We start from the raw sequence: 27,865 nt of genomic DNA, 5'->3' as shown, positions 1-27,865 counted from the left end.
CTCCCCCCCACTACTAGGAACAAGGTGGGAAGAATAAAGATCTACATTGGGATCAAAGCTGGGAGGAGACCAGCAGACCTCCTATTCACCAAGAGGTCACTGCAGAGGTGGCATTGGGGGAGGGGCTGCCGAGGAGGAGGCAGATCCGGCCTTCAAAGAACAGGCCGCAACTGTGGCAGTGACAGCAGTGTTGGGAGATGCATTCGTTTGAGGCTGGATCTGCTGCCTCTGTGAATTCTGCCACCCAAGGCAGTCGCTTCACCTTGCCTCACGGGTGGGTTGTTCCTGAAGGACTGTCCTCTCTACTGTAGGAGACATAGTCACACTAACTTTGTTCTAGGTTTGACTGATGGCACAGTACTAACATATCAAACGTAAAGTTACACAGGAAACATGCAGAGGCCTTGTTTAAAGCTTCTATAACTTCGTTGGGTTAGCTTCTCTTGACAAATTATGTAGAAATAGCTGTATGTTTGACTGACCTTAAAGGCCTGTAGTCACCTCTGGAATATTCCTAGAAGCACTTTTATTAACTAAACAGTATGTGTTTCAAATAGCTCTTCTGTTTAACTTACTAGGAGTTGCTTTGAACAATGACTGCAAAATATGGCTGCCTTCCATAGTCTGTTGCTTGTGAGGATTTAGAAGTAATGCATTTAAAGTGATAATCAGTAGCACATAAATTCAAAGTGGGCATGCATCCACTTGAATCATTTCGTTTATGGCCTTAATTACTTAATGAAGACCTTCATTTCCCTCTAAAATTCCCTTCAGCTTTTATCCATTGATTTAAGACAAGCAGTAAAAAAGATGGAAGAGGCATTTCCAATTGCATACTTTCATGCAATGTGGCTGTGAAGAGCCACAGAAGAACACCTGAGACAGCAGCACTGTCCTGCATCTTGCCAGCTGTCAATTTATCAAGGGATCTTCAGGGGCCTCAAGAGGATCTGACAGTGTCTGGCAGTAAAGCATTAACTTACGCAGTTGTGTCATGTTGAACTGGTAGGATGGGGGCACTTTGGGGCAAGCAGCAGAATTGAAAGCCAAGCTAAACTTGTGCATTGTCTCCATTCCCACTTAATTTGGAGTAGGTAGTTCATCTCCACAAGTTTTCTTGCAAATCAGAAATAGGGGCCCAACAACTGGATGACTTTGCATTGGGATATAGTATGTGTTAAGGCTGGCCTCAAATAACAAAGAACTATATTTTGGCCTAATTCTGTTTCAAGAAGGAGAATTCATTGACCTCCAGATGTTGTCAGACTCCAGTTCCCATCATCCCTTGATGACTATCAATATTGGCTGGAGCTGATGGCAGCTGAAGCCCACAGATTCCCTATCCCCACTCTAATTGAAAGAATAAAATAATTAAATGGGTGTAAAAATAAAACAGGCAGCCAAGGAAGAGAGATGAACCATGTACATTATTCTGAGCTCCTTGAAGAGAGGGTAGCACAGAAAGCAGTAAATAAATGACACCTTGCACACTGAACAACACAACTCAGAAGTGAGTGAGTGTGTGTGTGTGTGTGTGTGTGTGTGTGTGTGTGTGTGTAAATAGCCCTCCCACCTTTTGTAGGATTGAGGGAGTGGAAAGGAGAGGAAAGCGGCATTATAGAAAGTCATTTTCTTCTCATCTGCTTCCTGGAGGTTCTATCTAATATTTTTAATTGACTTTTTCTTTCATGCCTTTGAACATTTTTGGTTTGGGGCCTCTATTACTTTATTACTTTTTGTACTTTGAATACAGCCAAAGACATGCATTTTGTTTGCAATTTAATTTTATTTGAAAATAATCTGCTTCATGGCAATAGGAGTAAGGATATTTTTTCATTTGTTTATGGTTTCTTCTCTTTTCAGACTATGGGTAAACATTTCCCAGCTCTAGGCCTACCCGATGGATGTTAAACTTTAGATACTGTCTGTGGTACTAAATACCTTGCTTCTTATGGCTATTTTATACATGATTATTGGGCTGAAAGTGAGTGACTTGCCTAAGATCATCATGGTGAAGGGTGGATTTTGAAGCTAGTTTTATTATATCTATTAGCTGCATTTTATATGCTGCCTTTTCTTTATGAGGAGGCTAGAGCAACATACAGTACATGCTTACCTGCATCTCCACAGGAAGGGCACTACTATTGAGAAAGCCCTCTGTCTTGTTCCTTGTAAAATCCCTGTATTTCTTCAACCCAGAATCCCCAAGTGTCACCTGAAACCTGCATAGCATCTAGGAGATCCGAGTCTATTACCTTGCCTACCTCTTGCCAGTGCGATCCTCTCCACTCCAGCCTCTGGAAAGGATGAAGGGGGGGGGGCAGAAAAAACTTGGTACATGGTCTCAGGTCCCATCAATCATTCCCACTCCCTTTCTTTATGGCTTTCATACCAAGCTTGTTTACTGTTTTGTGACATTTTGGTTGCCCTAATAAAGCTGTGCCCTTGTGGAGTTTGTAATGATTAAAATGTTATTAATATGAGTTGCTAGCCTCCAGTAATGAGGATGCGTCTTTTATTCAGTGTTGCTGTAGGGAGATTAACACAACAACAATTAATAATTTTATTATTTATACCCCACCCATCTGGCTGGGTTTCACCAGCCACTCTGGGGGGCTCACAGCATATATCAGAACGTACCAAAGCATCAAACATTAAAAACTTCCCAATACAGGGCTGCCTTCAGATGTCTTCTAAAAGTCAGATGGTTGTTTATTTCCTTGACATCTGAAGAGAAGGTGTTCCACAGGGAGGGTGCCACCACCGAGAAGGCCCTCTGCCTGAATCCCTGTAACCTTGCTTCTTTCAATGAGAGAACCAGCAGAAGTCCCTCTGAGGAGGACCTCAGTGTCTGGACTGAATGATGGGAGTGAATATGCTTTGGCCGGGTCCAAATACATTTTTTAAAGAAGCAGTTTAATAACCACTTCTTTAAGCCAGTCTAAGAAGACTCCCTCACAGAGGGAGGCATTCACTACCCTGCGGAGCTCATCGCCCAACCCTTCTCAGCTCGCTTTAGGAGCCAGGATGGGCAAGGATCAAGGAGACAGATGGTCGGTTTCACTGGTCCAAACAGCCTGCCCATATACCTGGTTCACTGCTTGCTACTTTGCATGCTGATTAAGCTCATTTCCAACGGTTTAAAGCAGATTATAGGACAGCTATACTTTAAATATGGTTATCTTTAATAAAAAGAGAAAAACACACTGGTTTTAAAAAGAGTACAGAGCAAGTTCTTGCGGGATTGATGAATACAGCAGACAGGGCTTAGTCTTAACCAATATGTAATTGTAGAAGGGCAGCTTGGGCTGTGAACCTTGGTATGACACTGTAAGCATGTCCCAATTTCCATCAAATAAATGGTGGGAGGTATGCTAGTTCTATATTAGGCAGATATGTTTAGTGATTTGCAATGAATCTATTGATATTCAATCTGTTTTCATGGTTGTCTTTAAGGTATCAATTTCATAATCCTTTAAAAAATCGTATGCCACCTTGGCACTTCATCCCTTGGTTACACTGACTGCCCAGAGGAGATTGGAGTGAAGAGATAGGGGAGCAATTTTAGACTTCTGTCTTAATACCTGACTGAATTTCCATCCAGATCTATTTGGATGAGTGGTGACATTAAAAAAAATTAAATACATACAAATGTAGGAATTGGTGTGGAACCTGTGTGTGTATTGCTGTATGTAATGATCACACGGTTTTATTTGGTTGACTGCATACATTACTAAAATAATATATGGTGGTCGCATACAATAAATCTATGCATGTATTTTATCTACATGGGAAGCTCTTGCATGCAGGAAATGGTGCCCAGGAAGACTCCCTGAGTGAGTGCCTGAGGTCCCTGCTCTTGCCACTTACCATCTGGCCAGGGGCGGGGCCTGGGGCCTCACAAGGACTGCGTGCTGCTTGCTGCCTGCTGCCCAGGAGGACTCCCTGAGTGGGTGCCTGAGGTCCCTGCTCTTGCCACTTACCATCTGGCCAGGGGCGGGGCCTGGGGCCTCATAAGGACTGTGTGCTGCTTGCGGCCTGCTGCCCAGGAGGACTCCCCTGAGTGAGTGCTTGAGGGCCCTGCTCCTTCCTGCCACTTACCATCTGGCCCGGGGCGGGGCCTGGGGCCTCATAAGGACTGCGTGCTGCTTGCGGCCTGCTGCCCAGGAGGACTCCCTGAGTGAGTGCTTGTGGGCCCTGCTCTTGCCACTTACCACCTGGCCTGGGGCGGGGCCTGAAGCCTCATAAGGACTGTGTGCTGCTTGCGGCCTGCTGCCCAGGAAGACTCCCTGAGTGAGTGCTTGAGGGCCCTGCTCTTGCCACTTACCATCTGGCCAGGGGCGGGGCCTGGGGCCTCATAAGGACTGCGTGCTGCTTGCGGCCTGCTGCCCAGGAGGACTCCCTGAGTGAGTGCTTGTGGGCCCTGCTCTTGCCACTTACCATCTGGCTTGGGGCGGGGCCTGGGGCCTCACAAGGACTGCGGGCTGCTTGCTGCCTGCTGCCCAGGAGGACTCCCCTGAGTGAGTGCTTGAGGGCCCTGCTCCTCCCTGCCACTTACCATCTGGCCCGGGGCGGGGCCTGGGGCCTCATAAGGACTGCGTGCTGCTTGCGGCCTGCTGCCCAGGAGGACTCCCTGAGTGAGTGCTTGTGGGCCCTGCTCTTGCCACTTACCACCTGGCCTGGGGCGGGGCCTGAAGCCTCATAAGGACTGTGTGCTGCTTGCGGCCTGCTGCCCAGGAAGACTCCCTGAGTGAGTGCCTGAGGTCCCTGCTCTTGCCACTTACCATCTGGCCAGGGGCGGGGCCTGGGGCCTCACAAGGACTGCGTGCTGCTTGCTGCCTGCTGCCCAGGAAGACTCCCTGAGTGAGTGCCTGAGGTCCCTGCTCTTGCCACTTACCATCTGGCCAGGGGCGGGGCCTGGGGCCTCATAAGGACTGTGTGCTGCTTGCGGCCTGCTGCCCAGGAGGACTCCCCTGAGTGAGTGCTTGAGGGCCCTGCTCCTTCCTGCCACTTACCATCTGGCCCGGGGCGGGGCCTGGGGCCTCATAAGGACTGCGTGCTGCTTGCGGCCTGCTGCCCAGGAGGACTCCCTGAGTGAGTGCTTGTGGGCCCTGCTCTTGCCACTTACCACCTGGCCTGGGGCGGGGCCTGAAGCCTCATAAGGACTGTGTGCTGCTTGCGGCCTGCTGCCCAGGAAGACTCCCTGAGTGAGTGCTTGAGGGCCCTGCTCTTGCCACTTACCATCTGGCCAGGGGCGGGGCCTGGGGCCTCATAAGGACTGCGTGCTGCTTGCGGCCTGCTGCCCAGGAGGACTCCCTGAGTGAGTGCTTGTGGGCCCTGCTCTTGCCACTTACCATCTGGCTTGGGGCGGGGCCTGGGGCCTCACAAGGACTGCGTGCTGCTTGCGGCCTGCTGCCCAGGAGGACTCCTTGAGTGAGTGCTTGTGGGCCCTGCTCTTGCCACTTACCACCTGGCCTGGGGCGGGGCCTGAAGCCTCATAAGGACTGTGTGCTGCTTGCGGCCTGCTGCCCAGGAGGACTCCCCTGAGTGAGTGCTTGAGGGCCCTGCTCTTGCCACTTACCATCTGGCCTGGGGCGGGGCCTGAAGCCTCACAAGGACTGCGTTCTGCTTGCTGCCTGCTGCCCAGGAAGACTCCCTGAGTGAGTGCTTGAGGGCCCTGCTCTTGCCACTTACCATCTGGCCAGGGGCGGGGCCTGGGGCCTCATAAGGACTGCGTGCTGCTTGCGGCCTGCTGCCCAGGAGGACTCCCTGAGTGAGTGCTTGTGGGCCCTGCTCTTGCCACTTACCATCTGGCTTGGGGCGGGGCCTGGGGCCTCACAAGGACTGCGTGCTGCTTGCTGCCTGCTGCCCAGGAGGACTCCCCTGAGTGAGTGCTTGAGGGCCCTGCTCCTCCCTGCCACTTACCACCTGGCCCGGGGCGGGGCCTGACAGGCCTCACTAGGACAGTTGTTACTGCCGGAGAGGCACAGAGTGTTTTTAAAATGTTTTTAAAAATTTTCTCTGGATTTTTTGTATGTGGGGGGTGGGGGTGGGATTGATGTTTGGTTGGGCTTGGGGAATTTTTATTATTATTATTAATCTGATGTTTTTGTAATTTTTACATTTTTTTGTTTGTATTGGTTTATTGGTTTTGTTTGTTTGTTTAAGGTGTTATTTTGTTTTTAGGGGGAGGGGTCAGGGCTGCCGGGGAGTGGGCCCCAGCCCACAAAATGGCTGGGGCATGTTCCACAGGGGGGGATGCACTGGGACAACCGATCTCAGTGATCACGGGTAGGAGGAGGAGTTACGCTAAGACCAGACCATGTCATTACAGAGGAGGCAGGTTTAGTCGTTGTCTGAGGACTATCCCTGCCTCCGGGTCTGGTCCTGACCGGATGGATACTAGAATCAGCAAGGGATACCCACATGACCTGAAGGTGCTGCTGTGCAATGCCAGGTCAATGATTCATAAGACCACTGCCATCCATGACTTGATCGTGGATGGAGGACTTGACCTGGCATGTGTAACAGAGACTTGGTTGGATGAAGCAGATGGGCCTGTCCTTGCCGCTGCTTGTCCACCAGGTTTCTCTTACACACAGCAACCCAGGTCACATGGGCGGGGAGGGGGGGTTGCAGTGATTTTTAGGAAGTCATTAGTTTGCACCAGGCGTCCTATTGGGAAGACCCAGTTTTCTGAGTGCATGTTCTGGAAGTTGGGCAATAGGGGCAGTACAGGATTCCTTTTGGTGTACCGACCTCCCCGCTGCACCAAGGATTCCCTGCCCGAGCTGCTTCAGGTCGTGGCGGATGTTCTCCTGGAGACACCTAGCTTGGTTGTCCTAGGGGATTTTAACATCCATGCCGACACGACCTTACAAGGGGCCGCTCGGGACTTCGTGGAAAGCATGGCCTCCATGGGGCTGTCCCTGAATAAGTCTGGCCCAACCCACAGCCGTGGACATGCCTTGGACCTGGTGTTTACCTCTATGGATGTTGGTGATCTGACACTAAGTAAAAGCGAAACGAAAGAAGTGCCATGGTCAGATCACTTCCTGGTGCAACTGGACTTCTCCGCGACCCTTCCCCTCTGCAGGGAGGTGGGACCAATTCGGATGGTCCGCCCCCGCCACTTAATGGATCCAAATGGTTTCCAGAGAGTGGTAGGGGATACTTTATCCCATGTTGATGGCCTTTCAGCCGATTCCCTGGTGGCCCGCTGGAATGTGGAGTTAACCAGGGCTATTGACTGTTTGGCTCCGAAGCGCCCTCTCCGATTGCATGGAGCCCGGACAGCCCCGTGGTTTTCCACGGATCTGAGGGCAATGAAACAATCGTTGAGACGGCTAGAGCGCCGGTGGCGGATAACTCATTCCGAATCTGACCGGACACAGGTTAGAGCTCAACGTCGAGCCTACCAAGTGGCGATAGCGACGGCGAAGAAGAATTTCTTCACCGCCTCTATTGCATCTGCAGAAAACAGCAGCAGGAGACTTTTTCAGGTGGTTCACAATTTAGCGGAACCACCTGCAACATCGGGGCCCAGTACGGGCCACATGTTCTCCTGCAATGATTTTGCAAAGTTTTTTGCAGATAAAATCGCTCAGATTCGGGAAGAAGTAGACTCCACCGTGGGAGCAGGGCCGGGGCGGGAGAGTGCTAGAGTTCTGTCTAGTCAAGTTGAGTGGGATCAATTCCAATCTGTTACCTCCGAGGATGTGGACAGGCTGCTTGGACGAGTGAAACCAACCACCTGTCTCCTGGATCCTTGCCCATCCTGGCTTATAAAAGCTAGCCGGGAAGGACTGGGCGATGGGCTTCGTGGGGTGGTGAATGCTTCCCTCCGTGAGGGAGCCTTCCCAGACCCGCTGAAAGAGGCGGTTATTAAACCGCTTCTTAAAAAACCATCTTTAGATGCGGCCACGATGGCCAACTATCGCCCAGTCTCAAATCTTCCATTCCTGGGCAAGGTGATTGAGCGAGCGGTTGCCGAACAACTCCAGGCACGCCTGGAAGAAGCGGACCATTTGGATCCCTTCCAGTCGGGATTCAGGCCTCATCATGGGACTGAAACTGCCTTGGTCGCACTGGTTGATGATCTCCGGCGGGCTAGGGACAAAGGTGAGAGCTGTTTCCTAGTTCTGCTGGATCTCTCAGCGGCGTTCGATACCATCGACCATAGCATCCTTCTGGACCGTCTTGAGGGGCTGGGAGCTGGGGGCACTGTCATACAGTGGTTCCGCTCCTTCCTCCTGGGCCGTGTTCAGAAAGTGGTGGTGGGGGATGAGTGTTCAGACCCCTGGGCACTCACTTGTGGGGTGCCTCAGGGTTCTGTCCTCTCCCCCATGCTTTTCAACATCTACATGCGGCCGCTGGGAGAGATCATCAGGAGGTTTGGGCTGGGTGTTCATCAGTATGCGGATGATACCCAGCTCTACCTCTCTTTTAAATCAGAACCAGTGAAGGCGGTGAAGGTCCTGTGTGAGTGTCTGGAGGCGGTTGGAGGATGGATGGCGGCTAACAGATTGAGGTTGAATCCTGACAAGACAGAAGTACTGTTTTTGGGGGACAGGAGGCGGGCAGGTGTGGAGGATTCCCTGGTCCTGAATGGGGTAACTGTGCCCCTGAAGGACCAGGTGCGCAGCCTGGGAGTCATTTTGGACTCACAGCTGTCCATGGAGGCGCAGGTCAAATCTGTGTCCAGGGCAGCTGTTTACCAGCTCCATCTGGTACGTAGGCTGAGACCCTATCTGCCTGCAGACTGTCTCGCCAGAGTGGTGCATGCTCTGGTTATCTCCCGCTTGGACTACTGCAATGCACTCTACGTGGGGCTACCTTTGAAGGTGACTCGGAAACTACAACTAATCCAGAATGCGGCAGCTAGACTGGTGACTGGGAGCGGCCGCCGAGACCATATAACACCGGTCTTGAAAGACCTGCATTGGCTCCCAGTACGTTTCCGAGCACAATTCAAAGTGTTGGTGCTGACCTTTAAAGCCCTAAACGGCCTCGGTCCAGTATACCTGAAGGAGCGTCTCCACCCCCATCATTCTGCCCGGACGCTGAGGTCCAGCGCCGAGGGCCTTCTGGCGGTTCCCTCATTGCGAGAAGCAAAGCTACAGGGAACCAGGCAGAGGGCCTTCTCGGTAGTGGCGCCCGCCCTGTGGAACGCCCTTCCAGCAGATGTCAAAGTGATAAACAACTATCTGACATTCAGGAGACATCTTAAGGCAGCCCTGTTCAGGGAAGTTTTTAACGTGTGATATTTTATTGTATTTTTGGTTTTTATGGAAGCCGCCCAGAGTGGCTGGGGAGGCCCAGCCAGATGGGCGGGGTATAAATAATAAATTATTATTATTATTATTATAAATTTGTCACTTTTTGAAGCAGACCCCTTGTTTGGTTTTAACCATTAAAGGTACAGCCCCCCACACACACATGGGAGCTGTGAAATAATGTTCTTTAACTTCTTGCCACCTTTTGCACTCAACTGTGAAACACCAAAATAAAACCACAGAAGTGTAAGTTGCTTAGAGAAACAGGGAGGTGATGGTGTTGCTCTGATCATATTTGGGAAAAGCAGCAACTCCTTTGAGGCTATAGCTTTCTTTCCAAATGCTAATTGCATAAGCATTATGAGTGCTAACCTTTGTAACTAAACATGAATGGTGTGCTGTTTTGATTTGCATTGCTCAATAGGTAATAATAAACACAGAGAGAATTCCATCTGCAGAGGCCAGTGCTATGACTGGCAATTTTCTGGGCACTGCGTGCGGCCAAGCAAAAAGAAGATCAAATACCTGAGCTGTAGCTGAGCCCAGGGTTATTAAGAGCCCCCACAACTGCTTAAAGAACAGCCAGTTAATTCAGCAACTGTGAATCTAGAAGTATTTGACACACCTTGTGGATTGTAATTTTGTTCTTTAATTTTATTAACTTAATCAAAATAGGTTGAAGCTAGAAAACTTGAAAGTCTTTTGTAATAGGGGGGAATCCATGTGTGGGTTTTGTGTTGTGCTGTATTTGCAGCTTTAAAAAAACCCTTCTTATAGAATTAAAAATAAGATCTGAATTACTCTAACCACCAACCACCTCATGTGCTCTATCACTGAGGTATGGTGAAGGATGGGTAAATATGTCAATTTTTGTTTCTCTTGATTTTTCATTCTTCATATATTAAGTCCAGCTCTCCACATTTTCACATTATTTCACCATTTAAAAAAATTCACTCCACTCCTGCACAGTGTGGTTGCAGGTCCCGTCCCCAATCTATGAACATTGAATTAAATGGCTCTCTGGCTGTGTTGAATATTTGTGTATATTAATCAGCCTCTCCAAAAGCTTATGGGAGAATGCAATGCTAACAACCAATACCAAGATAAAGGGCTACAAGACCTGTGTGTTGACCACAATGCTTTACGGAACTGAGACGTGGATAACTTACACCCACCAGGAGTAACACCTCAATGCCTCCCTTAAGCACTGTGTCAGGAAGATTTGGGGCATTATATGGCAGGAAAGAATCTCAAACAAAGATGTGCTCTCCCAAGCCCACATTCCCAGCATGTTTGCACTCCTGTATCAGCAACATCTGCGCTGGCTTGGTAATATCCACAGAACGGAAGATCTTCAAGGGCGTGCACTATGGGGAGCTGGTTTCAGGCACCTGGACCTTTGGCAGACCAGCTCTGTGTTACAAAGTTGTCTGCAAATGTGACACGAAGGCTGGCAACATTAACCCTCCTTTGTGGGAATCCCTTGCATACGGCTGCAGTGCCAGGAGACAGTCAGTCAGGTCATGTATCCACAGCAGTGACCAGAGGAGGAATGACTGCTGGGAGGAACACAGAAAGAAGAAACACCATGGTGCATCTGCAGCAGCAAACCAGAGGCCTTCATCTTCCCCAACTGCACAAAATGGGTATCTTCCATTTCAGTCAGTACAGTCATAGCAGGCGCTGTAAGTCTCCAAAAGTTTGACTTCACCTCCAAAGGTGTACTCTTCCACTGAGAGAGATGGATGCCTGCCAACCAACCAACCAACCAATCAACCAACCAACCATGACTGTATGATCTGAAACCCTGGAAAAATAAGGGTTTCCTAGTAATGCTGGAAGAGTCCCCCACTAATAGCCTTGCTCTCCATTATGTCTTTGCCAAGGCTGCCTTTGGCCTGGTACTCAGACTCTGCTATTAAGAGGGCTCCATGTGTATGCTTGTTATGGATTTAGGTAGCACATGAACACACAAACTGGTCTTCAGTGAGCAATGAAGCTTTAAACATTAGCTTAATTCACAGGTAATGACAACAGCTGCAACAGTGCATTGTGGTAATTTACCAGTACATTGAGTTGCTTGTAGTGCTTGCTTTCAAAGCTGGTGAAGTTGCAATTTCAGCTGAACTTGGGGAAATCACTCGAAGCATCCATTGTGCTGCGCTATTTCAATTACTTTTGTTTGATTTGATCATTGCAAAAATCTTCATTGCTGAATTTTTTGGGGGTGAAAATCTATAAATTTTGATAATAAACCTGATTTGCAATGGGTGTTGAATAATTTAAGTTGCAAATGTCGCATCCTAACAATATAATATTCATTTGGGTTTCTTTGGGGAGGAGGAGCAGATGGCAGGACATGAATGTTCTTCCATTTTCCACATTATGTTAAATAGCTTCTTTCGTTCTTTTTGTCATATTAATTAGTTTTAAAATCTAGCCCTCATAGTGTACAAGGAAGGACTCGTGCCTATGCTTACGTGGAAGTCTGTGCTAAGTTGGCCCAAAATAACTGGTGTTTTCAATCTGTAAAATGTTCTGAGTACCCACAGTTTCAACAGTAGTGTATGTGAGAATATAGCCAATTTCCTTGCCCAGCTTTCTGATCATGGAACATTTCAGAACTTGAAATATGAACAAAAGCTGACTCTGCAAGTCTTATCTGATCAAAAGCAGTACAGTAATGTGTCTCATTTGGATGGCCTCCAGCTCTGAATCTTATCCGTGTGTCCTTTAAGCTTCCTACCTTGTTACTTCACAGTGAATAAACTTCAGAAATTGTTCACAGCTTGTCTTGGATATAGATGTGAATGTAAGATACAGGCAAACATTGGGACATTCTATACACCTGTTCTGTACTGTGGAGCTAAGAGTATAGAAAAATACTGACTTATTTTCACCAGGACAATAATCAGGACTCCACCAATCAACATCAGACTTGGCCAGACAAAAGTGAACAAAAGGAACTCTGGAAGATATTGTCTGTATAAAAGGACAGTGGCTTCTTGTCCTGATGGGTCATAATAACAATAAAACACCTTGGCTTCTGTGAAATTTTCTCTTACTTTTTCTACATTCTCTTGCACTGCAGTATAATTCTTCAGAGTCGGGGGGATGTAGGAGCACTGCAGAAACAAAACAAACCCCAGGAAACCAGTTAATCATAATTACTCAGTAACAGGAAAAGCAGTATGCTTACCAATATTGCTTTCTGGCAATAAGTGCCAGCTGTGAACTAGATCATTAATATACATATTATCATTACTTTTGTATAGAGAGAGGTGAACTTCCAAAAGCTTCCCTCAGAATTTTACCTAAGCTCGTTTGAAACGAAGTGGAAGAACTCAAGCAATCTGAGGACTAATTTCAGGAGTCACTCCCAAATGGATTATTGGTTCCTATGGCAATTGGGTGGGCAGGAATAGCTGTGGGGATGGAATTTGCCAATAGGTATGTTTTACCCAACCCAGCCAGCAGAGCACCTACCATAGGAAGGTGCTAGTGTGGAGAAGACCTTCCCCTAAGTCACCACCAGACAAACCACTACCAGGCACAATACAGTAGGGTTGGTGTCCACTGATCTCAGGCAATGAGCTGGATTCTATGGAAGGAGCTGCTCTCTTGGACAATCTGGTCCTAAACTGTTCAGAGCCTTATAAGGTAGCAACAAAAACTTAACTCTGCTTGACAGCAAAGGCAGCCAGTGATGCCTTTAAGATAGGTGTGTGAAAGAAGGTGTCTCTGAGAATCATAACCACCACATTTTGTAGTGCAAAAGTGTATAAAGGACTCTCTGGATTTCACTTTCAGTATTTCACCATAGTTAAATACACATAGAATTTACCCATTTATTGATGTCTAATACAGAGTATCTGAGAACAGAATGATCTGCTGGGAGTTTTAACAATGGCCTACATTTCAGCGTTATTGTAAGGATTATTAAATGCTTGTGAAATGTTTTGAGGACTTGGGGGGGGAATACAAAATAAATGACTATTAGACAAGAGTAACCAGTATGGGTGGGTGTTGGCATAGGCCACCCTACTGAGAGTGGCATCACTGCTGCTTATCTGGATAGTGCTCCCATAGACCTAACCTCACCATTGCCCTGCTGTTGGGACAGTAGCTCTGTGGCACTGCACTTCCATGTTACCCACCCCTACTAACAGAGCTCAGTCACATAGAAGGGGAGAAAGGATGTCCAGAATTATGAAACTTTTGACAGTTGGGGCAAACCTGTTTCCTTGTGTAAGACAATCAGAAAATTTATTATAATAAGAAATTTACAATTTATCTAATTTTACTTGATTATATATTAGAAATGGATAAATATATAGCACTTCTAGTTTTGCCGCACAATTTAAGGTCAATGAACTACTCACTAGCATTTTACCGTATTTTTTGTATGTAAAAAAAAAAAAAAAGCTCTCTCCTGTATGTTAAACTGAAAAGTAGAACCAACAGCACCAACAATGTAATGGAGAACTATAAATCACTTACTTCAAAGATGTAATTCTAATATGAGCAAGTATTTATGTGCAATCATATTTCTTTCTAAATGTCCTTGTGTGCCTGAGACAAAATACGTGAGCAACTATTGATGGCCTTGAAGCACAAGTTGAGCTTTCCATTAGGGAAATTTCCCATATTGTTAATTTGTCTGGGGAATTTTAGATATGCAATGTAAATAGGATTATTTCCTGCTAGACTATGAATTACTGTAAGACACTGAAACTAATAACAAATGCAGCTAAAAACAAACAAGTGAATGTGCAAAACAATTCTGTTTAAAATAGCAATTCCTTATTTGGAAAAGGTTTTATGGCTTCTCTTACATGACTCAAACTGAAGTTGTTTGGATATATTGTAGGAATGAGCAACTTTCTTCAGTTTTGCTTTGCTATTCTGACACTGTGAGAACCTTTCAGATGGGCTCCATTTGATTCCAACAGGAATTGTGAGTTTTAGAATGTCAGTAATGCTTTGTTTTTAAAAGCAAAAAATACCCCCCCACTCCACTTCTTAGGTCCTATGATTTAGGAGTTATATCAGTTTTTTTCTGATATGGATCATTAAAAACACATATCTGACCCATAATTCATGTGTGTATGGATTATTTAAACATTCACTGCACAATTACAAAAAGCCAAAATGTTTTTAAATGGTGGCTGGTCCAAATGGGCAAATCTATCAATTTCCATTTATCTGTTTCTCATCTTTGCAGTCTTAAGATCATATCTCTGTTTTTCAGCATCAGTTTTTAATCTAAGTTCTCATGACAATTTAGCAGTCCTCTAATGAGAATTTTTGTTCAGATATACATGTTTGCACTGCTATTTTATGAATTGTGTGCTATGTGATATCTCAAAGTAATTTACAGTACAATTTAAAAAGTTGTATGCAATTTTCACTAAAATAATGCATTTTTTGTAAGTTGCTTTCAGTAATATATGCATTTAATGGTCACTATACCCCAGTATTTTGTGTACATTACTTGGCTAGAGAAATGCACTGCGAATTTTGGAAAAGTACAAATTTTTAAAGATGGCTGTTTTTCAGATTATCTTTTATTTCTGAAAGTGCAAATTAGGTAGGTTCACCTTTAAATGTGAACTGCAGAGAATTTCTCTCTTATCCCTATAATAGTGGCTATGGCCAGAAGCATGCAGGCAATCCATGCAGCCAATGTAATGTTGAAAAGCCTCTGGGCCCATGTATCGGCCACATACAGTGCTTTTTTATGGGGGAGATGCAGGGGTACGCATACGCCTAAACATTTTGTGAATCTTTGTACTTTTGTCCGTTTACTGTATTTATTTATCCTGATTTGAACTATAAATTGGTGATTTTCTTGAGTCAAAATGAGAGTACCTCTAAACATTTTTTTAATTTTTTTTAGAAAAAACATACTGGCCACATATCTTCAGAATCAGCACAATTGTCATTTAGGCTATATACCGTATTTTTCGCTCTATAACACGCAGATTTTTTCTCCTAAAAAGGAAGGGGAAATGTCTGTGCGTGTTATGGAGCGAATGTGTGGTCCCTGGAGCCGAAAAATAAGGCAAAAATCAAACCGCGCTTCAGGGAGAAGGGAGCTCCGTGATACAGGAAGTGGCTGCTTTCCTGCATTCTGCCTCAGGGTCTTACTGCCCGCCCTCTCTGTTTCCTTGCTGTGTTTGCTCAAACGGAACAAAGAGCAGGGGAAGCCCCTCCCCTCCAGGCAAGTAGAGAGGGAAAGCAGAGCGTCCGAACAAAGAGCAGGGAAAGCCCCTCCCCTCCAGGCAAGTAGAGAGGGAAAGCAGAGCGTCCGAACAAAGAGCAGGGAAAGCCCCTCCCCTCCAGGCAAGTAGAGAGGGAAAGCAGAGCGTCCGAACAAAGAGCAGGGGAAGCCCCTCCCCTCCAGGCAAGTAGAGAGGGAAAGCAGAGCGTCCGTCCTTCTATCCTCTCCCTGCTCCGGAGGAACAATGTTTGTGAAGGGAAGAGAGACTACAGGTTCGGCTAAAAATTCTGATTTGACTTCCTGCTTTTTGTTTTTGGAGACACACAGCATTCAAATATGCTTTCTTCCATTTAAAGAGGGAGAGAGAGAGAGAGAGCACACGCTGGCTGGCTTGTGTGGGTGGGTGGGGGGAAACTTTTGCCTTCCTTTCCTCACGTTATAGCCCTCTCCTGCATTCTTAGCCTTCTGTGTTTTTCCTTCCCTCCCCACTTAAAATGTGGTTACAAAGCATGGATCCACATGGATCCTCAGGATCTTTGCATTGGGTCACCCCAAATTCACCATCAGAGCACACAGCATGTCCATGGCTACAGCCTGCCCCCCCCAAAAAAAATCACGCACCCACTGTTGCCTGGGGCTGCAATGGTGCAAAAACGTGGTTACAAAGCATGGATCCACATGGATCCTCAGGATCTTTGCATTGGGTCAGCCAAAATTCCCCATCAGAGCACATAGCATGTCCATGACTACAGCCTGTCCCCCCCCAAAAAAATCACGCACCCACTGTTGCCTGGGGCTGCAATGGTGCAAAAACGTGGTTAAAAAGTATGGGTCCACATGGATCCTCAGGATCTTTGCATTGGGTCAGCCAAAATTCACCATCAGAGCACATAGCATGTCCATGACTACAGCCTGTCCCCCCCCAAAAAAAAATCACGCACCCACTGTTGCCTGGGGCTGCAATGGTGCAAAAACGTGGTTACAAAGCATGGATCCACAGGGATTCTCAGGATTTTTGCATTGGGTCACCCCAAATTCACCATCAGATCACATGTCTGTGGCCACAGCATGAAGCACAAAAATGATACGTCCACTGTTTCATTCAGAATATTTTTTCCCTTGTTTTCCTCCTCTAAAAACGATGTGCGTGTTATGGTCAGGTGCGTGTTATAGAGCGAAAAATACGGTATATACATATTGAGTGAGCAAGTAATGCATGCGGATTGTCCAGCGTAGCCCTGGGATATGGCAGATTTTGCCATCCCTGACCATAGTTTATAAATTCTGCATAATTAAAGGATTGTATAATGTGGTAGAAGAGAGGCTCTTGGCCAAAATGCTACTTTTTGCCTGCGTAAGCAGGGATAGATAAATTTGTGCTTGAATCTGTTTACATCTCCCATCTAGCGTCACCTGGCCTAGGGTTAGGGAACTGTATCAGAGTCAGATTTCCTTGGGGAAATCTTTTACTTCTGTGTGACCAGGAGCAATGGCATTAGGCTTATGTTATCTATATGTGCATTGGAGAATATCTGGATTTTGACATTGGTATGTAGATTTAGTATCAAGATTTCTTATGAATATAACTCAAACCTTGGGGTTTCTGAACACGGTCTCCTCCTGGTGATAAAGCTTTACCACCTGCCCGACAGGTGTTAAGTTGACCATGATGTCCAGACAAGGGTATTGAAACTTATTTTCATCACTGGAGCCATCATTGAATGAACAGTGCTGCTGTTCCTTGATGCTGGCATTTTTCAGTTCGCATATACCTTTATTGGTCCAGACACTGTAAAAACAAATAAGACCCCCCTCCTGCTTTTAAATGCAGTACCACATATCACAGCTTTCCAGAGTTATAGCCATGTACTTCAACCCAGTACTACTTACATATTCAACTACTTCATTCATTTTCATAGCATTTCAGGCTGAACTCCAGCAAATATTTTAAAATGTCACTTTTTGCAAATTATGCAGCAAGCATAATAATAATAATAATAATAATAATAATAATAATAATAATAATAATAATTTATTATTTATACCCCGCCCATCTGGCTGGGCTTCCCCAGCCACTCTGGGCGGCTTCCAAAAGAATATTAAAATACATAAAACATTAAAAGCTTCCCTAAACAGAGCTGCCTTCAGATGTCTTCTAAAAGCCTGGTAGCTGTTGTTCTCTTTGATATCTGGTGGAGGGTGTTCCACAGGGAAGGCGCCACTACCGAGAAGGCTCTCTGCCTGTTTCCCTGTAACTTGGCTTCTCGCAATGAGGGAACCGCCAGAAGGCCCTCAGTGCTGGACCTCAGTGTCCAGGTAGAACGATGGGGGTGGAGACGCTCCTTCAGATATACTTAACAGTATTGTTAAGAAACTGAAGTTTAATGAATTATGTTGATGAATTCTATGGCAAAGTATGTAATTTAGACATTTTCCTCAGTGGTTCTCAAGCTTTTTTTCTCTGGGCCACAGTTTCAGGATAAAAATTTGCTCATGCCACACCAAATTTTTAATTGATAAAAAATACATCGGGGAAAAAATAAACAACTTTTAACAGTGCTTGATTTATAGCATAGAACACAGCAACTTTATAATATGATCATGGGACAGCCAGAAAATATAAAACAATGCAGCTGCATGAGAACATGGATCATTACAAAATATAATTATAAACAGGCATTTAAAATATGTATCTTAAGTATGTATACAAACTCAATGAGACATGTGAGCTTGCTTTTGCCGGGAATCTTATTAGGTCTAATTTGAGACAAACTCTCATAGCCTCATAAACACAAAGAAGTCTTTCTTCTTTTCTGTACTTTCATATTTCAGAGCTGAAAATCCCTGTTCACAATAATATGTCATGGAGAACTGTAGAAGAATAGCCAATGCTCTTGAAGAGAGGCATGGCTGTATATAAAAAAATATATTTTGCTACTATAATATTTCATTTTTTTATATTGTCCTTGAATCTTCCCACCTCACTTGGCATCCTCTCCTGCCACACCAGTATAGCGCACCACACCCTTTGTGAACCACTGATTTATCTAATAAATTATATTTTGAAATTATAGAAATTATCTTCATTCAATACAACTACTTTTGAGACGAGATTTAATTTACAACTGTGTTACAGCAGTGTGTAAATTGTGGTGTATGATATTCAGGTGCCTGTTAATGAACCTTTGCATCCTCAATTCTATATATGACTGTTGTCAACTGATAACAAACTGGGAGCAGTCTATATCTTTATTTATTTATTTATGGGTGGATGGGTGGATGGGTGGGTGGGTGGATGGGTGGATGGGTGGGTGGGTGGATGGATGGATGGACGGACGGATGGCCTTCACTATATGGCTCCAGGGCAGGTTGCCGCAATAGAATATACGATTAGAAAACAAATAAAACCATTACAATGAGAATATACATAAAACTGTTGCAGGTGGAACAGAATATAAATTCAGTCAAAAAGATGGGTCCCAGAAAATGAAACACCTTAACTGTCAAGAGCCCAAGGTAAAGAGGTGTGTCTCTAGCATATGGCAGAAGCTGAACAATGAAGATGCTACTAGCCACACCTCACGTGCATGTGCCTCACATACGTAGAGGATGCAAAGGTTTGTCAAGGTGCAAATGCAAGGGGTTATCTTGGGGCTTGTGGGTAGGCATTGAGAAAAGGGCATGGGGAGGAAATATCCCTTAATAAATGTGGTTGCTTCACATTTCTTTGCTGCCTTTTGCTAAAACAAAGGTAAAGGACCCCCAGACAGTTAAGTCCAATGAAAGGCGACTATGGGGTGCAGTGCTCATCTCACTTGCAGGCTGAGGGAGCCGGCATTTGTCCACAGACAGCTTTCCAGGTCATGAGGCCAGCATAACTAAACTGCTTCTGGACACCGTGATGATAGCCAGAGCGCACAGAAACACCATATACCTTCCTGTTGCAGCGGTGCCTATTTATCTACTTGCACTGGTGTGCTTTTGAACTGCTAGGTTGGCAGAAGCTAGGACAGAACAACGGGAGCTCACTCCATCGTGTGGATCCGAACTGCCAACCTTCTGATCGGCAAGCCCAAGAGGCTCGGTGGTGTATACCACAACATCACTTGCATCCCAACTTGCCTTTTTATAACCATATCTTACTGGCAGAGTTGGAAAAATCTAATATACATACATTCATCCCTGATTATTTGATTTCTGGTATTAGTCTCCTCTGCCCTCCCCTCCTAAAATCTGGCTGTTGTTTAAATAAAGTTTTTATTATAGCAGATTCCCTTACCTCCCCAAAACAGATGCTACTCTAAGTTTTGGTGGAATTTGCACAAATAGCTTTACTGTGTGAAAAAGAGGGTGGGTGTGCATGGTATATGAAATGACAGTGCCAGGGTAAATTTAAGATAAGCTAATTCCTTTCTCAAAATATGCACAGTTCACCTCACTGGCTGTGACCACTATTTGTTAGTTAACTGTGGCCAGCTTGAAACGTTATCACTGTTACAATGGGGAACACCATGATGGTTCTGATCTGAGCCATGACAGCAAGGATAAGCATATTTCCTTGCTCCAGAAGCTAAAGCGCCTGCAATTTAAGCAATTCCAAGTTAACTTCTCTGTAGACAGAAATTTGATTAGGCATATTTAGCAATGAAGGTCTGTTATGAATGGATAGTTAATGAACATCCTGCCTTAAGTGCTTCCTAAGTGAAATAGAATTTCAGTTCTTAGAACACATTAATGTCCAGAATTATCTACGGTTAGGCTGATGTACTTAATTCAGCCAGCCATGCAGTTGTGGGGAACGCATTGTTCACTTCCGCAATAAGAAGTGTGTGATACGGACATTTGGAAACATGTTTGTGTGGTTTCTCTTCCTCAATTTGAGAGGAAAGAATAATGGAAATTGCAGAGTGCTCGTCTTTGTGTGGCATGTTCCACACACAACATACATTGTTTCACGTGGAGAGAAGCACTGGCTCAATCTTCAAGATTGCAAATTTTATTACTGTCAATGTTTAAGTCAGGCCTAGATCACAAAATTTAATATTCCAAATGGACTGTGACACTGAGACCCAGAATGCATTCCACATGTTGGGATAGTCCCAAATGCTGAAGGAGGAAACCACATACGTGCCTGCTCAAGAAGTCCAGTTACCTTTTATTGTATAATGGTACAATGGTGATTCCGATAAAGAAATACATTATCACTGAGCATGCTACCATTCCCAAGCCCAGGCAGAGTGCTCTGGTCTCCCCTCGTTTCTGTGCTGTCACCGGCTTTTTCCCTAACATGATTTATGGCGATGGATTCTGTGGCCTTTATCTCTGTGTAAAAATAAAATAAATAACAGAAGCAATCAGTTTTACCATTGTGGTGGTTCAATATACTCAAGAACTCATCCTCATCTTGCAAAGCTTGGATAATTTGTGGTTTTTTTAAAAAAATCTACGCATACTTATTTTCTGAGAAGCAAAACTCCAAAATAAACCCAGTAGCATGTGGAAAGCAATTCACTGAATGAATTTTGCATATTCAGGGATAATATTTAAATCCAAATTTCAGATACTCAGACTAATATATATCTATGTTTGTGTGTGACTTAATTGCCTGTCACATACTGTTTGGTTAATTTTGGAGTTTTACTGCACATACAAAGCTGGTCTGGTATGCTTCGTTTGTGGATGCAGCAGGCATATCAGGGACAGATGCATGTTGCCTTTTTATTTGTTGTAGTGGTCAGTGGTTCACATCTCATTCATTGGCTGCTTCATGGGGCTTGTATACTGTTACTTTAGCGTGCTTGATTCAACACTGCTAGAATTAGAAAGTGCAGGTGAATATGACTCATTTTCAGTGTTCACCTGCACCTGTGGGCCAAAATGGATGTGATATTAATTGCTTGTCATGTTTTTAAAGCATTTCAAGGGAAGTTCCCATCAGTGTCAATAAATATATCTAAACAACTCTCCCTTGAAAGGCAAGTTGCAGCTTCTGTGATTTTTGTTGGGACTTTGGCATGGAGTGAAAGAGTCAACTTCTTTGTTTTCCACTCCCATTGTCCTGCAGCTCCTCAAGCTTCTCCTAACATGACCCCCCCAACCCCCCCCCCCAGGTATGCTAACTGCATTCACACATTTGTTTTCTAGGCTGTCCCTATGAACAAAGGGATATCTATTCTTAATGGGCATTTACTTGATGCATGTGGTGTTGATTGGGGTAACATGGTTCATTGTGATTCACCTAAGGCTTGATTTTTTCACTTGAACTAAGCCTTTTCAGTGTCTCAGTGTCATCTAAGCGCTAAAGCTATTTATAGCTATGATGGGTATACTTGTGCAGAGAATCTGCCAGCAGCCTCTAATGCATTAACTACCGTGTCATTTAAACCTGCTGTGAACAGAGTTAGACAAAATACATCCAGCCAACAGAAGCAGTTGCATAATTTCCATGCAGCCATAGGAATAATACATACTGGCACCTCTCTTGGGTTATATCTTGCTTGTGCCAGTTCCAGGCACAGTAACTGGGTGCTCTACTTTTGGATTTGGATGTGGAGTAAGTAAGTTCTGCATTAATACTTCTACCTGAAATGATTCCCGGTGTTTCTGTCATTGCCTCCTCCACTTTGGCAAAGGAAGGTGGTGGCATAAAAGGAGAGTTATGGTATTTCCTCTAAAGCAGTAAAGGGATAAGGAGAGAGAGATGTGACTTCTCTCCCCTATTGTTTTATGAGGGAGGACAGCCACTTGTGCCTTGGTGCAGCTGCTCTCTCTGTCAAATGAGTTGCTTTGATGAAATGGGGGAAAGCTTTCAACTCCAGCCTGTTGCTGCATGGAGCAGCCTTTAGTGCTTTTCTGCAAATTGGGCTGCCTTTGAACATATTTTCGAAAACTTCAGCTAGTTCAAAATGCAGCTTCAATGGGTTTTTTTTGACAGGGATTAAGGCAGGCATAAGCAAACTCCGGCCCTCCAGCTGTTTGAGACTACAGTTCCCATCATCCCTAGCTAACAGGGCCAGTGGTCAGGGATGATGGGAATTGTAGTCCTAAACATCTGGAGGGCCGGAGTTTGCCTATGCCTGGGTTAAGGGATAACTAATTATACATTATTAACCACCACCACATTGGTGACCAGACTGTTTCTGAACTTATCTCAAGTGCTGGTGGTGCTACCTTCTTAAAGCTCTAGTTTACAGTGGTACCTCGGGTTATAGACGCTTCAGGTTACAGACGCTTCAGGTTACAGACTCCGCTAACCCAGAAATAGTACCTCGGGTTAAGAACTTTGCTTCTTTGATAAGAACAGAAATTGCGCAGCTGCAGCGGGAGACCCCATTAGCTAAAGTGGTACCTCAGGTTAAGAACAGTTTCAGGTTAAGAACGTACCTCCAGAACAAATTAAGTTCTTAACACGAGGTACCACTGTACATAGTTAGGAACAAAAGTTTTGCAAGAGAAACCTGCTCATATACAGAGATTATCGTCATCAGAAGGCTTACTCAGTGCTGGTGACTTATTTATGGATTTCTTTTCCCTGTGAGGCTCACCTAACATGAACACTGATATCTTTTTGGTGCCAGGCAGGGGTGTAGCATGGGTGTGTGTGGGACTGTGGCCCTGGGTGCACCGTTTTTAGGGGGCATGAACCAGGTGCCCCCACACAGAGATCCCCATCTCACCCTGCCTGCTGCCAAGGATCTCTGGGCTCCAGAGCCCAGCCTGGTCTAGTTGCCACATCCCCAGCTCCCTCGTAGATTTGCCTGCCAAGAGCTGCATGAGCAGGCCAGGCTCCCCCCTGCATGAGCAGGCAGGAGGTACAACATGGTCCCTCATGGCTCGAGTGGTGAGGGCTGGGCTGGCGCATAAGCTCCGTGAATCCCCTGCACCCTGTGTGCGCCCACCTGGCAGCATCAGCCGTGAGGACTGGGCAGGCTCAGTGGATTCTGTTCACACCTCCAACCCCCACCCCTGCTCGGCACGCATGTGCGGGCAAATGACGCAACACTGCTGGTGCCAGGCCAAGGCCTTTAAAATGCTTTACCAGACTTTTAGTTGTTAAAATTGGGTGTTTCTTTATTGCTACCAATGCTGTATCTGCCACAATATGCTTTTTTATTGTTCTCAAGTTTTAGATTTGTTTGTTTGTGTGTGTGTGTGTGTGTGTGTGTGTGTGTGTGAGAGAGAGAGAGAGAGAGAGAGAGAGAGAGAGAGTTATGAAAGCAGTCCTAGGAAGATCCCATGCATTTTGGTTTAAATATCATAGATCTTTGAAATGGTTCAGTGATATATTGTTGCCTCATGTGGTATTATTCCATCATTTCAAGATTGTTTAGAACTTAGTATACAATGCCTTAACAAGATCGTGTCTCTCTAAAGCTCACATGAGTTTTGCTACTCGAAGAGATAAGTACTAACTCTTTTTCTGGTGCATTGTACTTCTGGGTTAGCAGAAAAAGCTAGAAATGTTGAGATAATGTTGACTGTTCTCAGGGTAGCAAAACTTTCCATCTTTCTAGGGACTGGGTTAGTTTTATCTAGAAGCAAAATATTTTTAATCACAGCATTCAGCAGCTTCATTAACTGTGAAGTGTTGAGTTTTACAAAGTTGACCTAGCAGAAGAGCAAGTTTGAAGGGAAGGAATTCATTGCGATTCAGACACAGTCCCTCGGTATTTTCAAGAACCAGTCATCATCTTGAAAAAACTTGAGCTGCCATACCTGATTACTAAGGTTTTGAGCAGTGATGGACATTCCTATAACCATGTAGATGCAAGTCCTTTAGAATGACATTGTAAGGCAGATGTTCTCTGTTGGGCCTGAGAGGAGGGGAATAAAGAGGAGATTAAATAAGAAGAGAAAATAATAGATTCTGTATTCGTTTCTTCTTCCTGTGCCCCCTGGCGCCCCCTCCACCTACTCAGGAAGTTTGGGGACCCCCTGAACAGGTTTAGAAGGTTTATGGGGTCATGTGGTGTTAGTTATGCATAGTTACAGACAGGGCCACCCTGTCCAGGAAGCAGATTGAGGCAGCCACCTCAGTTGGCAGAATCCAAGGAATGCTTCTGTGTGATCTCACCAGATCCTGGAAGCCACTACCACACCACCCCAGCATCCCTGGTTATGGACCTTAAAGTCCTTTCCAGTTCTGCAATATGGTCACCTTACCTTAAACCACCCATGTAGGCCTAATCCCACTTTTATGGATATTTATCAAACTCTGTCTTCTGATTTATTTATTTAAATGTATACAGGGCTTTTCACCATCTATATTGCCAAGTGGCTTACAACAATAAAATATGCAAAGTTTAACATCTAAATTGAACCTTCTAGAGTTAAACCCAACTGATTTTCAAACCCTGTCAAGGAAACTCAGAGACAGAAAATTAAAGCAGTGCAGGAAGACAGTGATGAGTCTGAACACTGGGAGGATGCCCTAAGCCTGACTTTGGAATCACCATATCAGGATGTCCACATAGTGGGAAATACTAGAGTGGAGGGGGGAATAATACCTACGCTGCTACATTCTTCTTCTTCTTCATCATCATCATCATTATTATTATTTCTTGAATTTGGATACAGCCCTATACCCACAGGTCTCAGGGTGGTTTACAGGATAAAATCACAATATAAAACCACAAAACACATAATCAAAATAGAAACAGAAACAAACCAATAACCCCCCTTTTAAAAGGGCATTGGATGTGAATCAGCCAAAGGCCTCTTTAAAGAGGAACATTTTTGCCTGGTGCCTAAAGGTGTATAATGACAGCACCAGGTGCCACCCTCCAGATCTCTTGTGGAGGAGGCACACAAAGAAGGGCCTCAGAAGATGATCTCAAGTGTTGGACAAAAATCCAGTTCACTATCAGGGAGGAGGAAGAGGTGTTCACTTCTGCAAGCATGGCACCCAGATGCAAATCTGCTGCCCCTCCTGAAGTGCTACTTGAGGCAACTGCCTCAGAAAGTCCTGTGGTAGCACAGGCCCTGGTGGTGAAGCACCAGGAAATACAAGGGTTATGAACCCCTCAGTCACCACTGCTTGGCTCTGCATCAAATTGTCCCCCAACTGCTCCCATATAGCCTTAGGACCCTGCAGGCGGAAAAGTGCCTTGGGGTGATTATGGAGCACTTTTCCCTCCCCACCAATATACACTGTTGTTCTTTTCCAAACACCCCTCCAGATACAGCTGCTCCTGAACAAAACAAAACTAAATGAAAAACTGGTTTTGTAATGCATGCAACATGCAGCCAGACCCAAAGCACATGTTTGCATGCTCTTCCTTGTATGCATACATTCTGTTAACTTTGCTAGTTTATACTGACAAAACAATTCATGGTCTGCTCATTCCTGTGTCTAAGTTTAGTGCACGTACACAAATGGTTTAGCAATCCTACAAATTAACTTTCTGCTCAGCTGCTGGGGGGCGCTTTTTGTTGTTGAAATTATATAAATTGATTGAATTTAAAATGTCAACAGAGAGTTTAAATAGAACCTCATTCCCAAGCTTTGTGTTTGTGCACATAAATATATTGTGGAATTTAAAGCAATGAAAGAATAATGTCTGTGATGAAAACCCTAAATGTTCATTGAGGTAATTTCAGTTCTGACTTAGAGATAAGCTTGTATTTTAGTAAATCAGCTGAAGCAAAGTTAAAAGAAGCAATACTAAAATTTCCAAAGCCTACATCTAGAGACTTTGAATCCTAAACTTTTTGTTGCCTTGCTGAATGTTGTTGGGTTTGGGAATTATTGTTTATGCATGTTGTATGTAATCATGCAACTCTGCTGCTACTCATGATAATCTTCATATTACGCTCGACCTGTGGATTCAGCTTCTATGGTGGATTTTAACTTTTAGATACAGAGTTCTATTTTCCCCAGAGGAAACCCATTTCCTGTGGTAGTTATTTTCAGTGATGTCTCTGGTTGTAGGGCAAGAACTGCTTGAATTTCTGCAAGTCAGCCTCATAGGGCTGCGGATTGCTGGGGGTGTGGGGACATCACAAGCCATGTCGATCTCCAAGTCAGCAAAGTTATGCATGACCTACAGTCATAACATGAGGGATAAGGAGAATTTATTTCTGTAACCTATTTGAATCAAAGCTCAGTACACGCTCCCTTGAGTTCTCCTCCATAAATTTGTTATGTGAATTGTTACCTTGTAGGTGCTGTCTGGTGATGCTGTCCTAGAAATAAATCTTAAGTGACACAAGATGGGAAGAATAACACAGGGCCTCTGTAAACAGACACAACAACTACTTTTGTAGACAAAATAACATGGTGCCATGAAGGTGTGTTTGTAACTTTCAGACACTTTGAGGAAGGACAACAAACTTCAGTTCTGCTTTTTTAAACTTTGTTTCTTTATTCTTTGCCTCCTGGTTTGGCTATTCTTTGTGTTCGTCTTGTTTTGGGTTGGTATTGCATACTTTTTGCACTGAGGGCTTTATTTTGTTTTGTTTTATAATTTGATATGATTTCCTGCAATAAATGTTATCAGGATTATTCACATGTGACTTTTTGGGTTTCTTTATTTAATCTCTTAACCCATTCTATCACAAAAGCTCTAAGATACATGTAATAAAAATGTGTCTTTTAATGAAAAGCAAAACAACGCAAACAAACTTCTAAAGTGGCTCTTGGTTCATTCCCAGACATGAAAGGGCTTTTTCCATTTAGTATTCTTAACCAAAAATTAATGACTACAAATCCACAGAAAAAATAAACTAGGAATAGGCATATCAAATTCACTGAATTCCTTGAGAAAAGTTTATTGCTGAAGCAAAGGATATCCATTTAGACAAAGCTAGAGCATTGACCCTCACAATGATGCCTTCACACTGTGCAGTTCACAATATCTTAGCATATATTATTCACTTTATTTTTTCCGGTCCCTATATGATTTATATAAGCAAAGGATTCAATGAAACATTTCCTCCTGTGACTTTTTTTGTCCATTACTCAAAAATTGATGTTTTTTTGTGTCCATTGCTGTTTGCAATATTTCTGAAATGTGTTTGCTATCTAGATGGGGTGAGGGGGTGCTTCAGAAAATTTAGAATTGTTCTGTTAAAACACCCACACACCAAAACTACAGCAAAGGATTGCAAAGAGGTAAACAAACTTATCTGAAATATTACTTACAATTGCAGGGAATTGGTAAAGTCTTTGCCCAGAAGGTCTTGTGTTCATAATGTTTTTGACATATCCCGAGTCTGTTCCATATTAGCAATCAAGCAGCAGCAAATCCACAGCTGAAAAAACTACATTACACGAAACTTCTGTGCCCTGATTGCTGGGACTGGACTTTTAGCTTAGCTCACTTATTATGAGATTTCTGTTACCATAAATGGTAAGGTATGGAAGTGT

General features: G+C 44.5%; 2 protein-coding genes across 8 annotated transcripts in view; one reads left to right on the top strand and one right to left on the bottom strand.

Annotated features, from left to right (window-relative positions):
- KCNIP1 (potassium voltage-gated channel interacting protein 1) overlaps positions 1 to 27,865 on the top strand; it is a 613,686-nt gene that overhangs the window by 128,686 nt on the left and 457,135 nt on the right. The gene's annotated exons all lie outside the window — the stretch shown is intronic.
- KCNMB1 (potassium calcium-activated channel subfamily M regulatory beta subunit 1) lies at positions 288 to 27,865 on the bottom strand. Of its 4 annotated transcripts, none has more exons than XM_081178973.1 (6): positions 27,641 to 27,814; positions 24,214 to 24,311; positions 20,651 to 20,820; positions 17,092 to 17,287; positions 12,341 to 12,400; positions 288 to 305 (listed from the first exon to the last, which is right to left on the bottom strand). In XM_081178973.1, exons 3-6 carry the CDS (start codon positions 20,785 to 20,787, stop codon positions 303 to 305), a joined length of 396 nt encoding a protein of 131 aa, XP_081035099.1. In that variant the 5' UTR covers positions 20,788 to 20,820; positions 24,214 to 24,311; positions 27,641 to 27,814; the 3' UTR covers positions 288 to 302. The 4 variants fall into 4 exon arrangements, with proteins under 4 accessions (XP_081035099.1, XP_081035098.1, XP_081035096.1 ...); XM_081178972.1 differs by lacking the exon at positions 288 to 305 and adding an exon at positions 9,429 to 10,834 and having other exon boundaries at positions 27,641 to 27,815; XM_081178970.1 differs by lacking the exon at positions 288 to 305 and having other exon boundaries at positions 11,920 to 12,400.

Source organism: Podarcis bocagei (assembly GCF_964188305.1).
Source record: "Podarcis bocagei genome assembly, chromosome: 2".
NCBI classification, from domain to species: Eukaryota; Metazoa; Chordata; class Lepidosauria; order Squamata; family Lacertidae; genus Podarcis; species Podarcis bocagei.
This window is presented reverse-complemented; position numbering and strand designations above follow the sequence as displayed.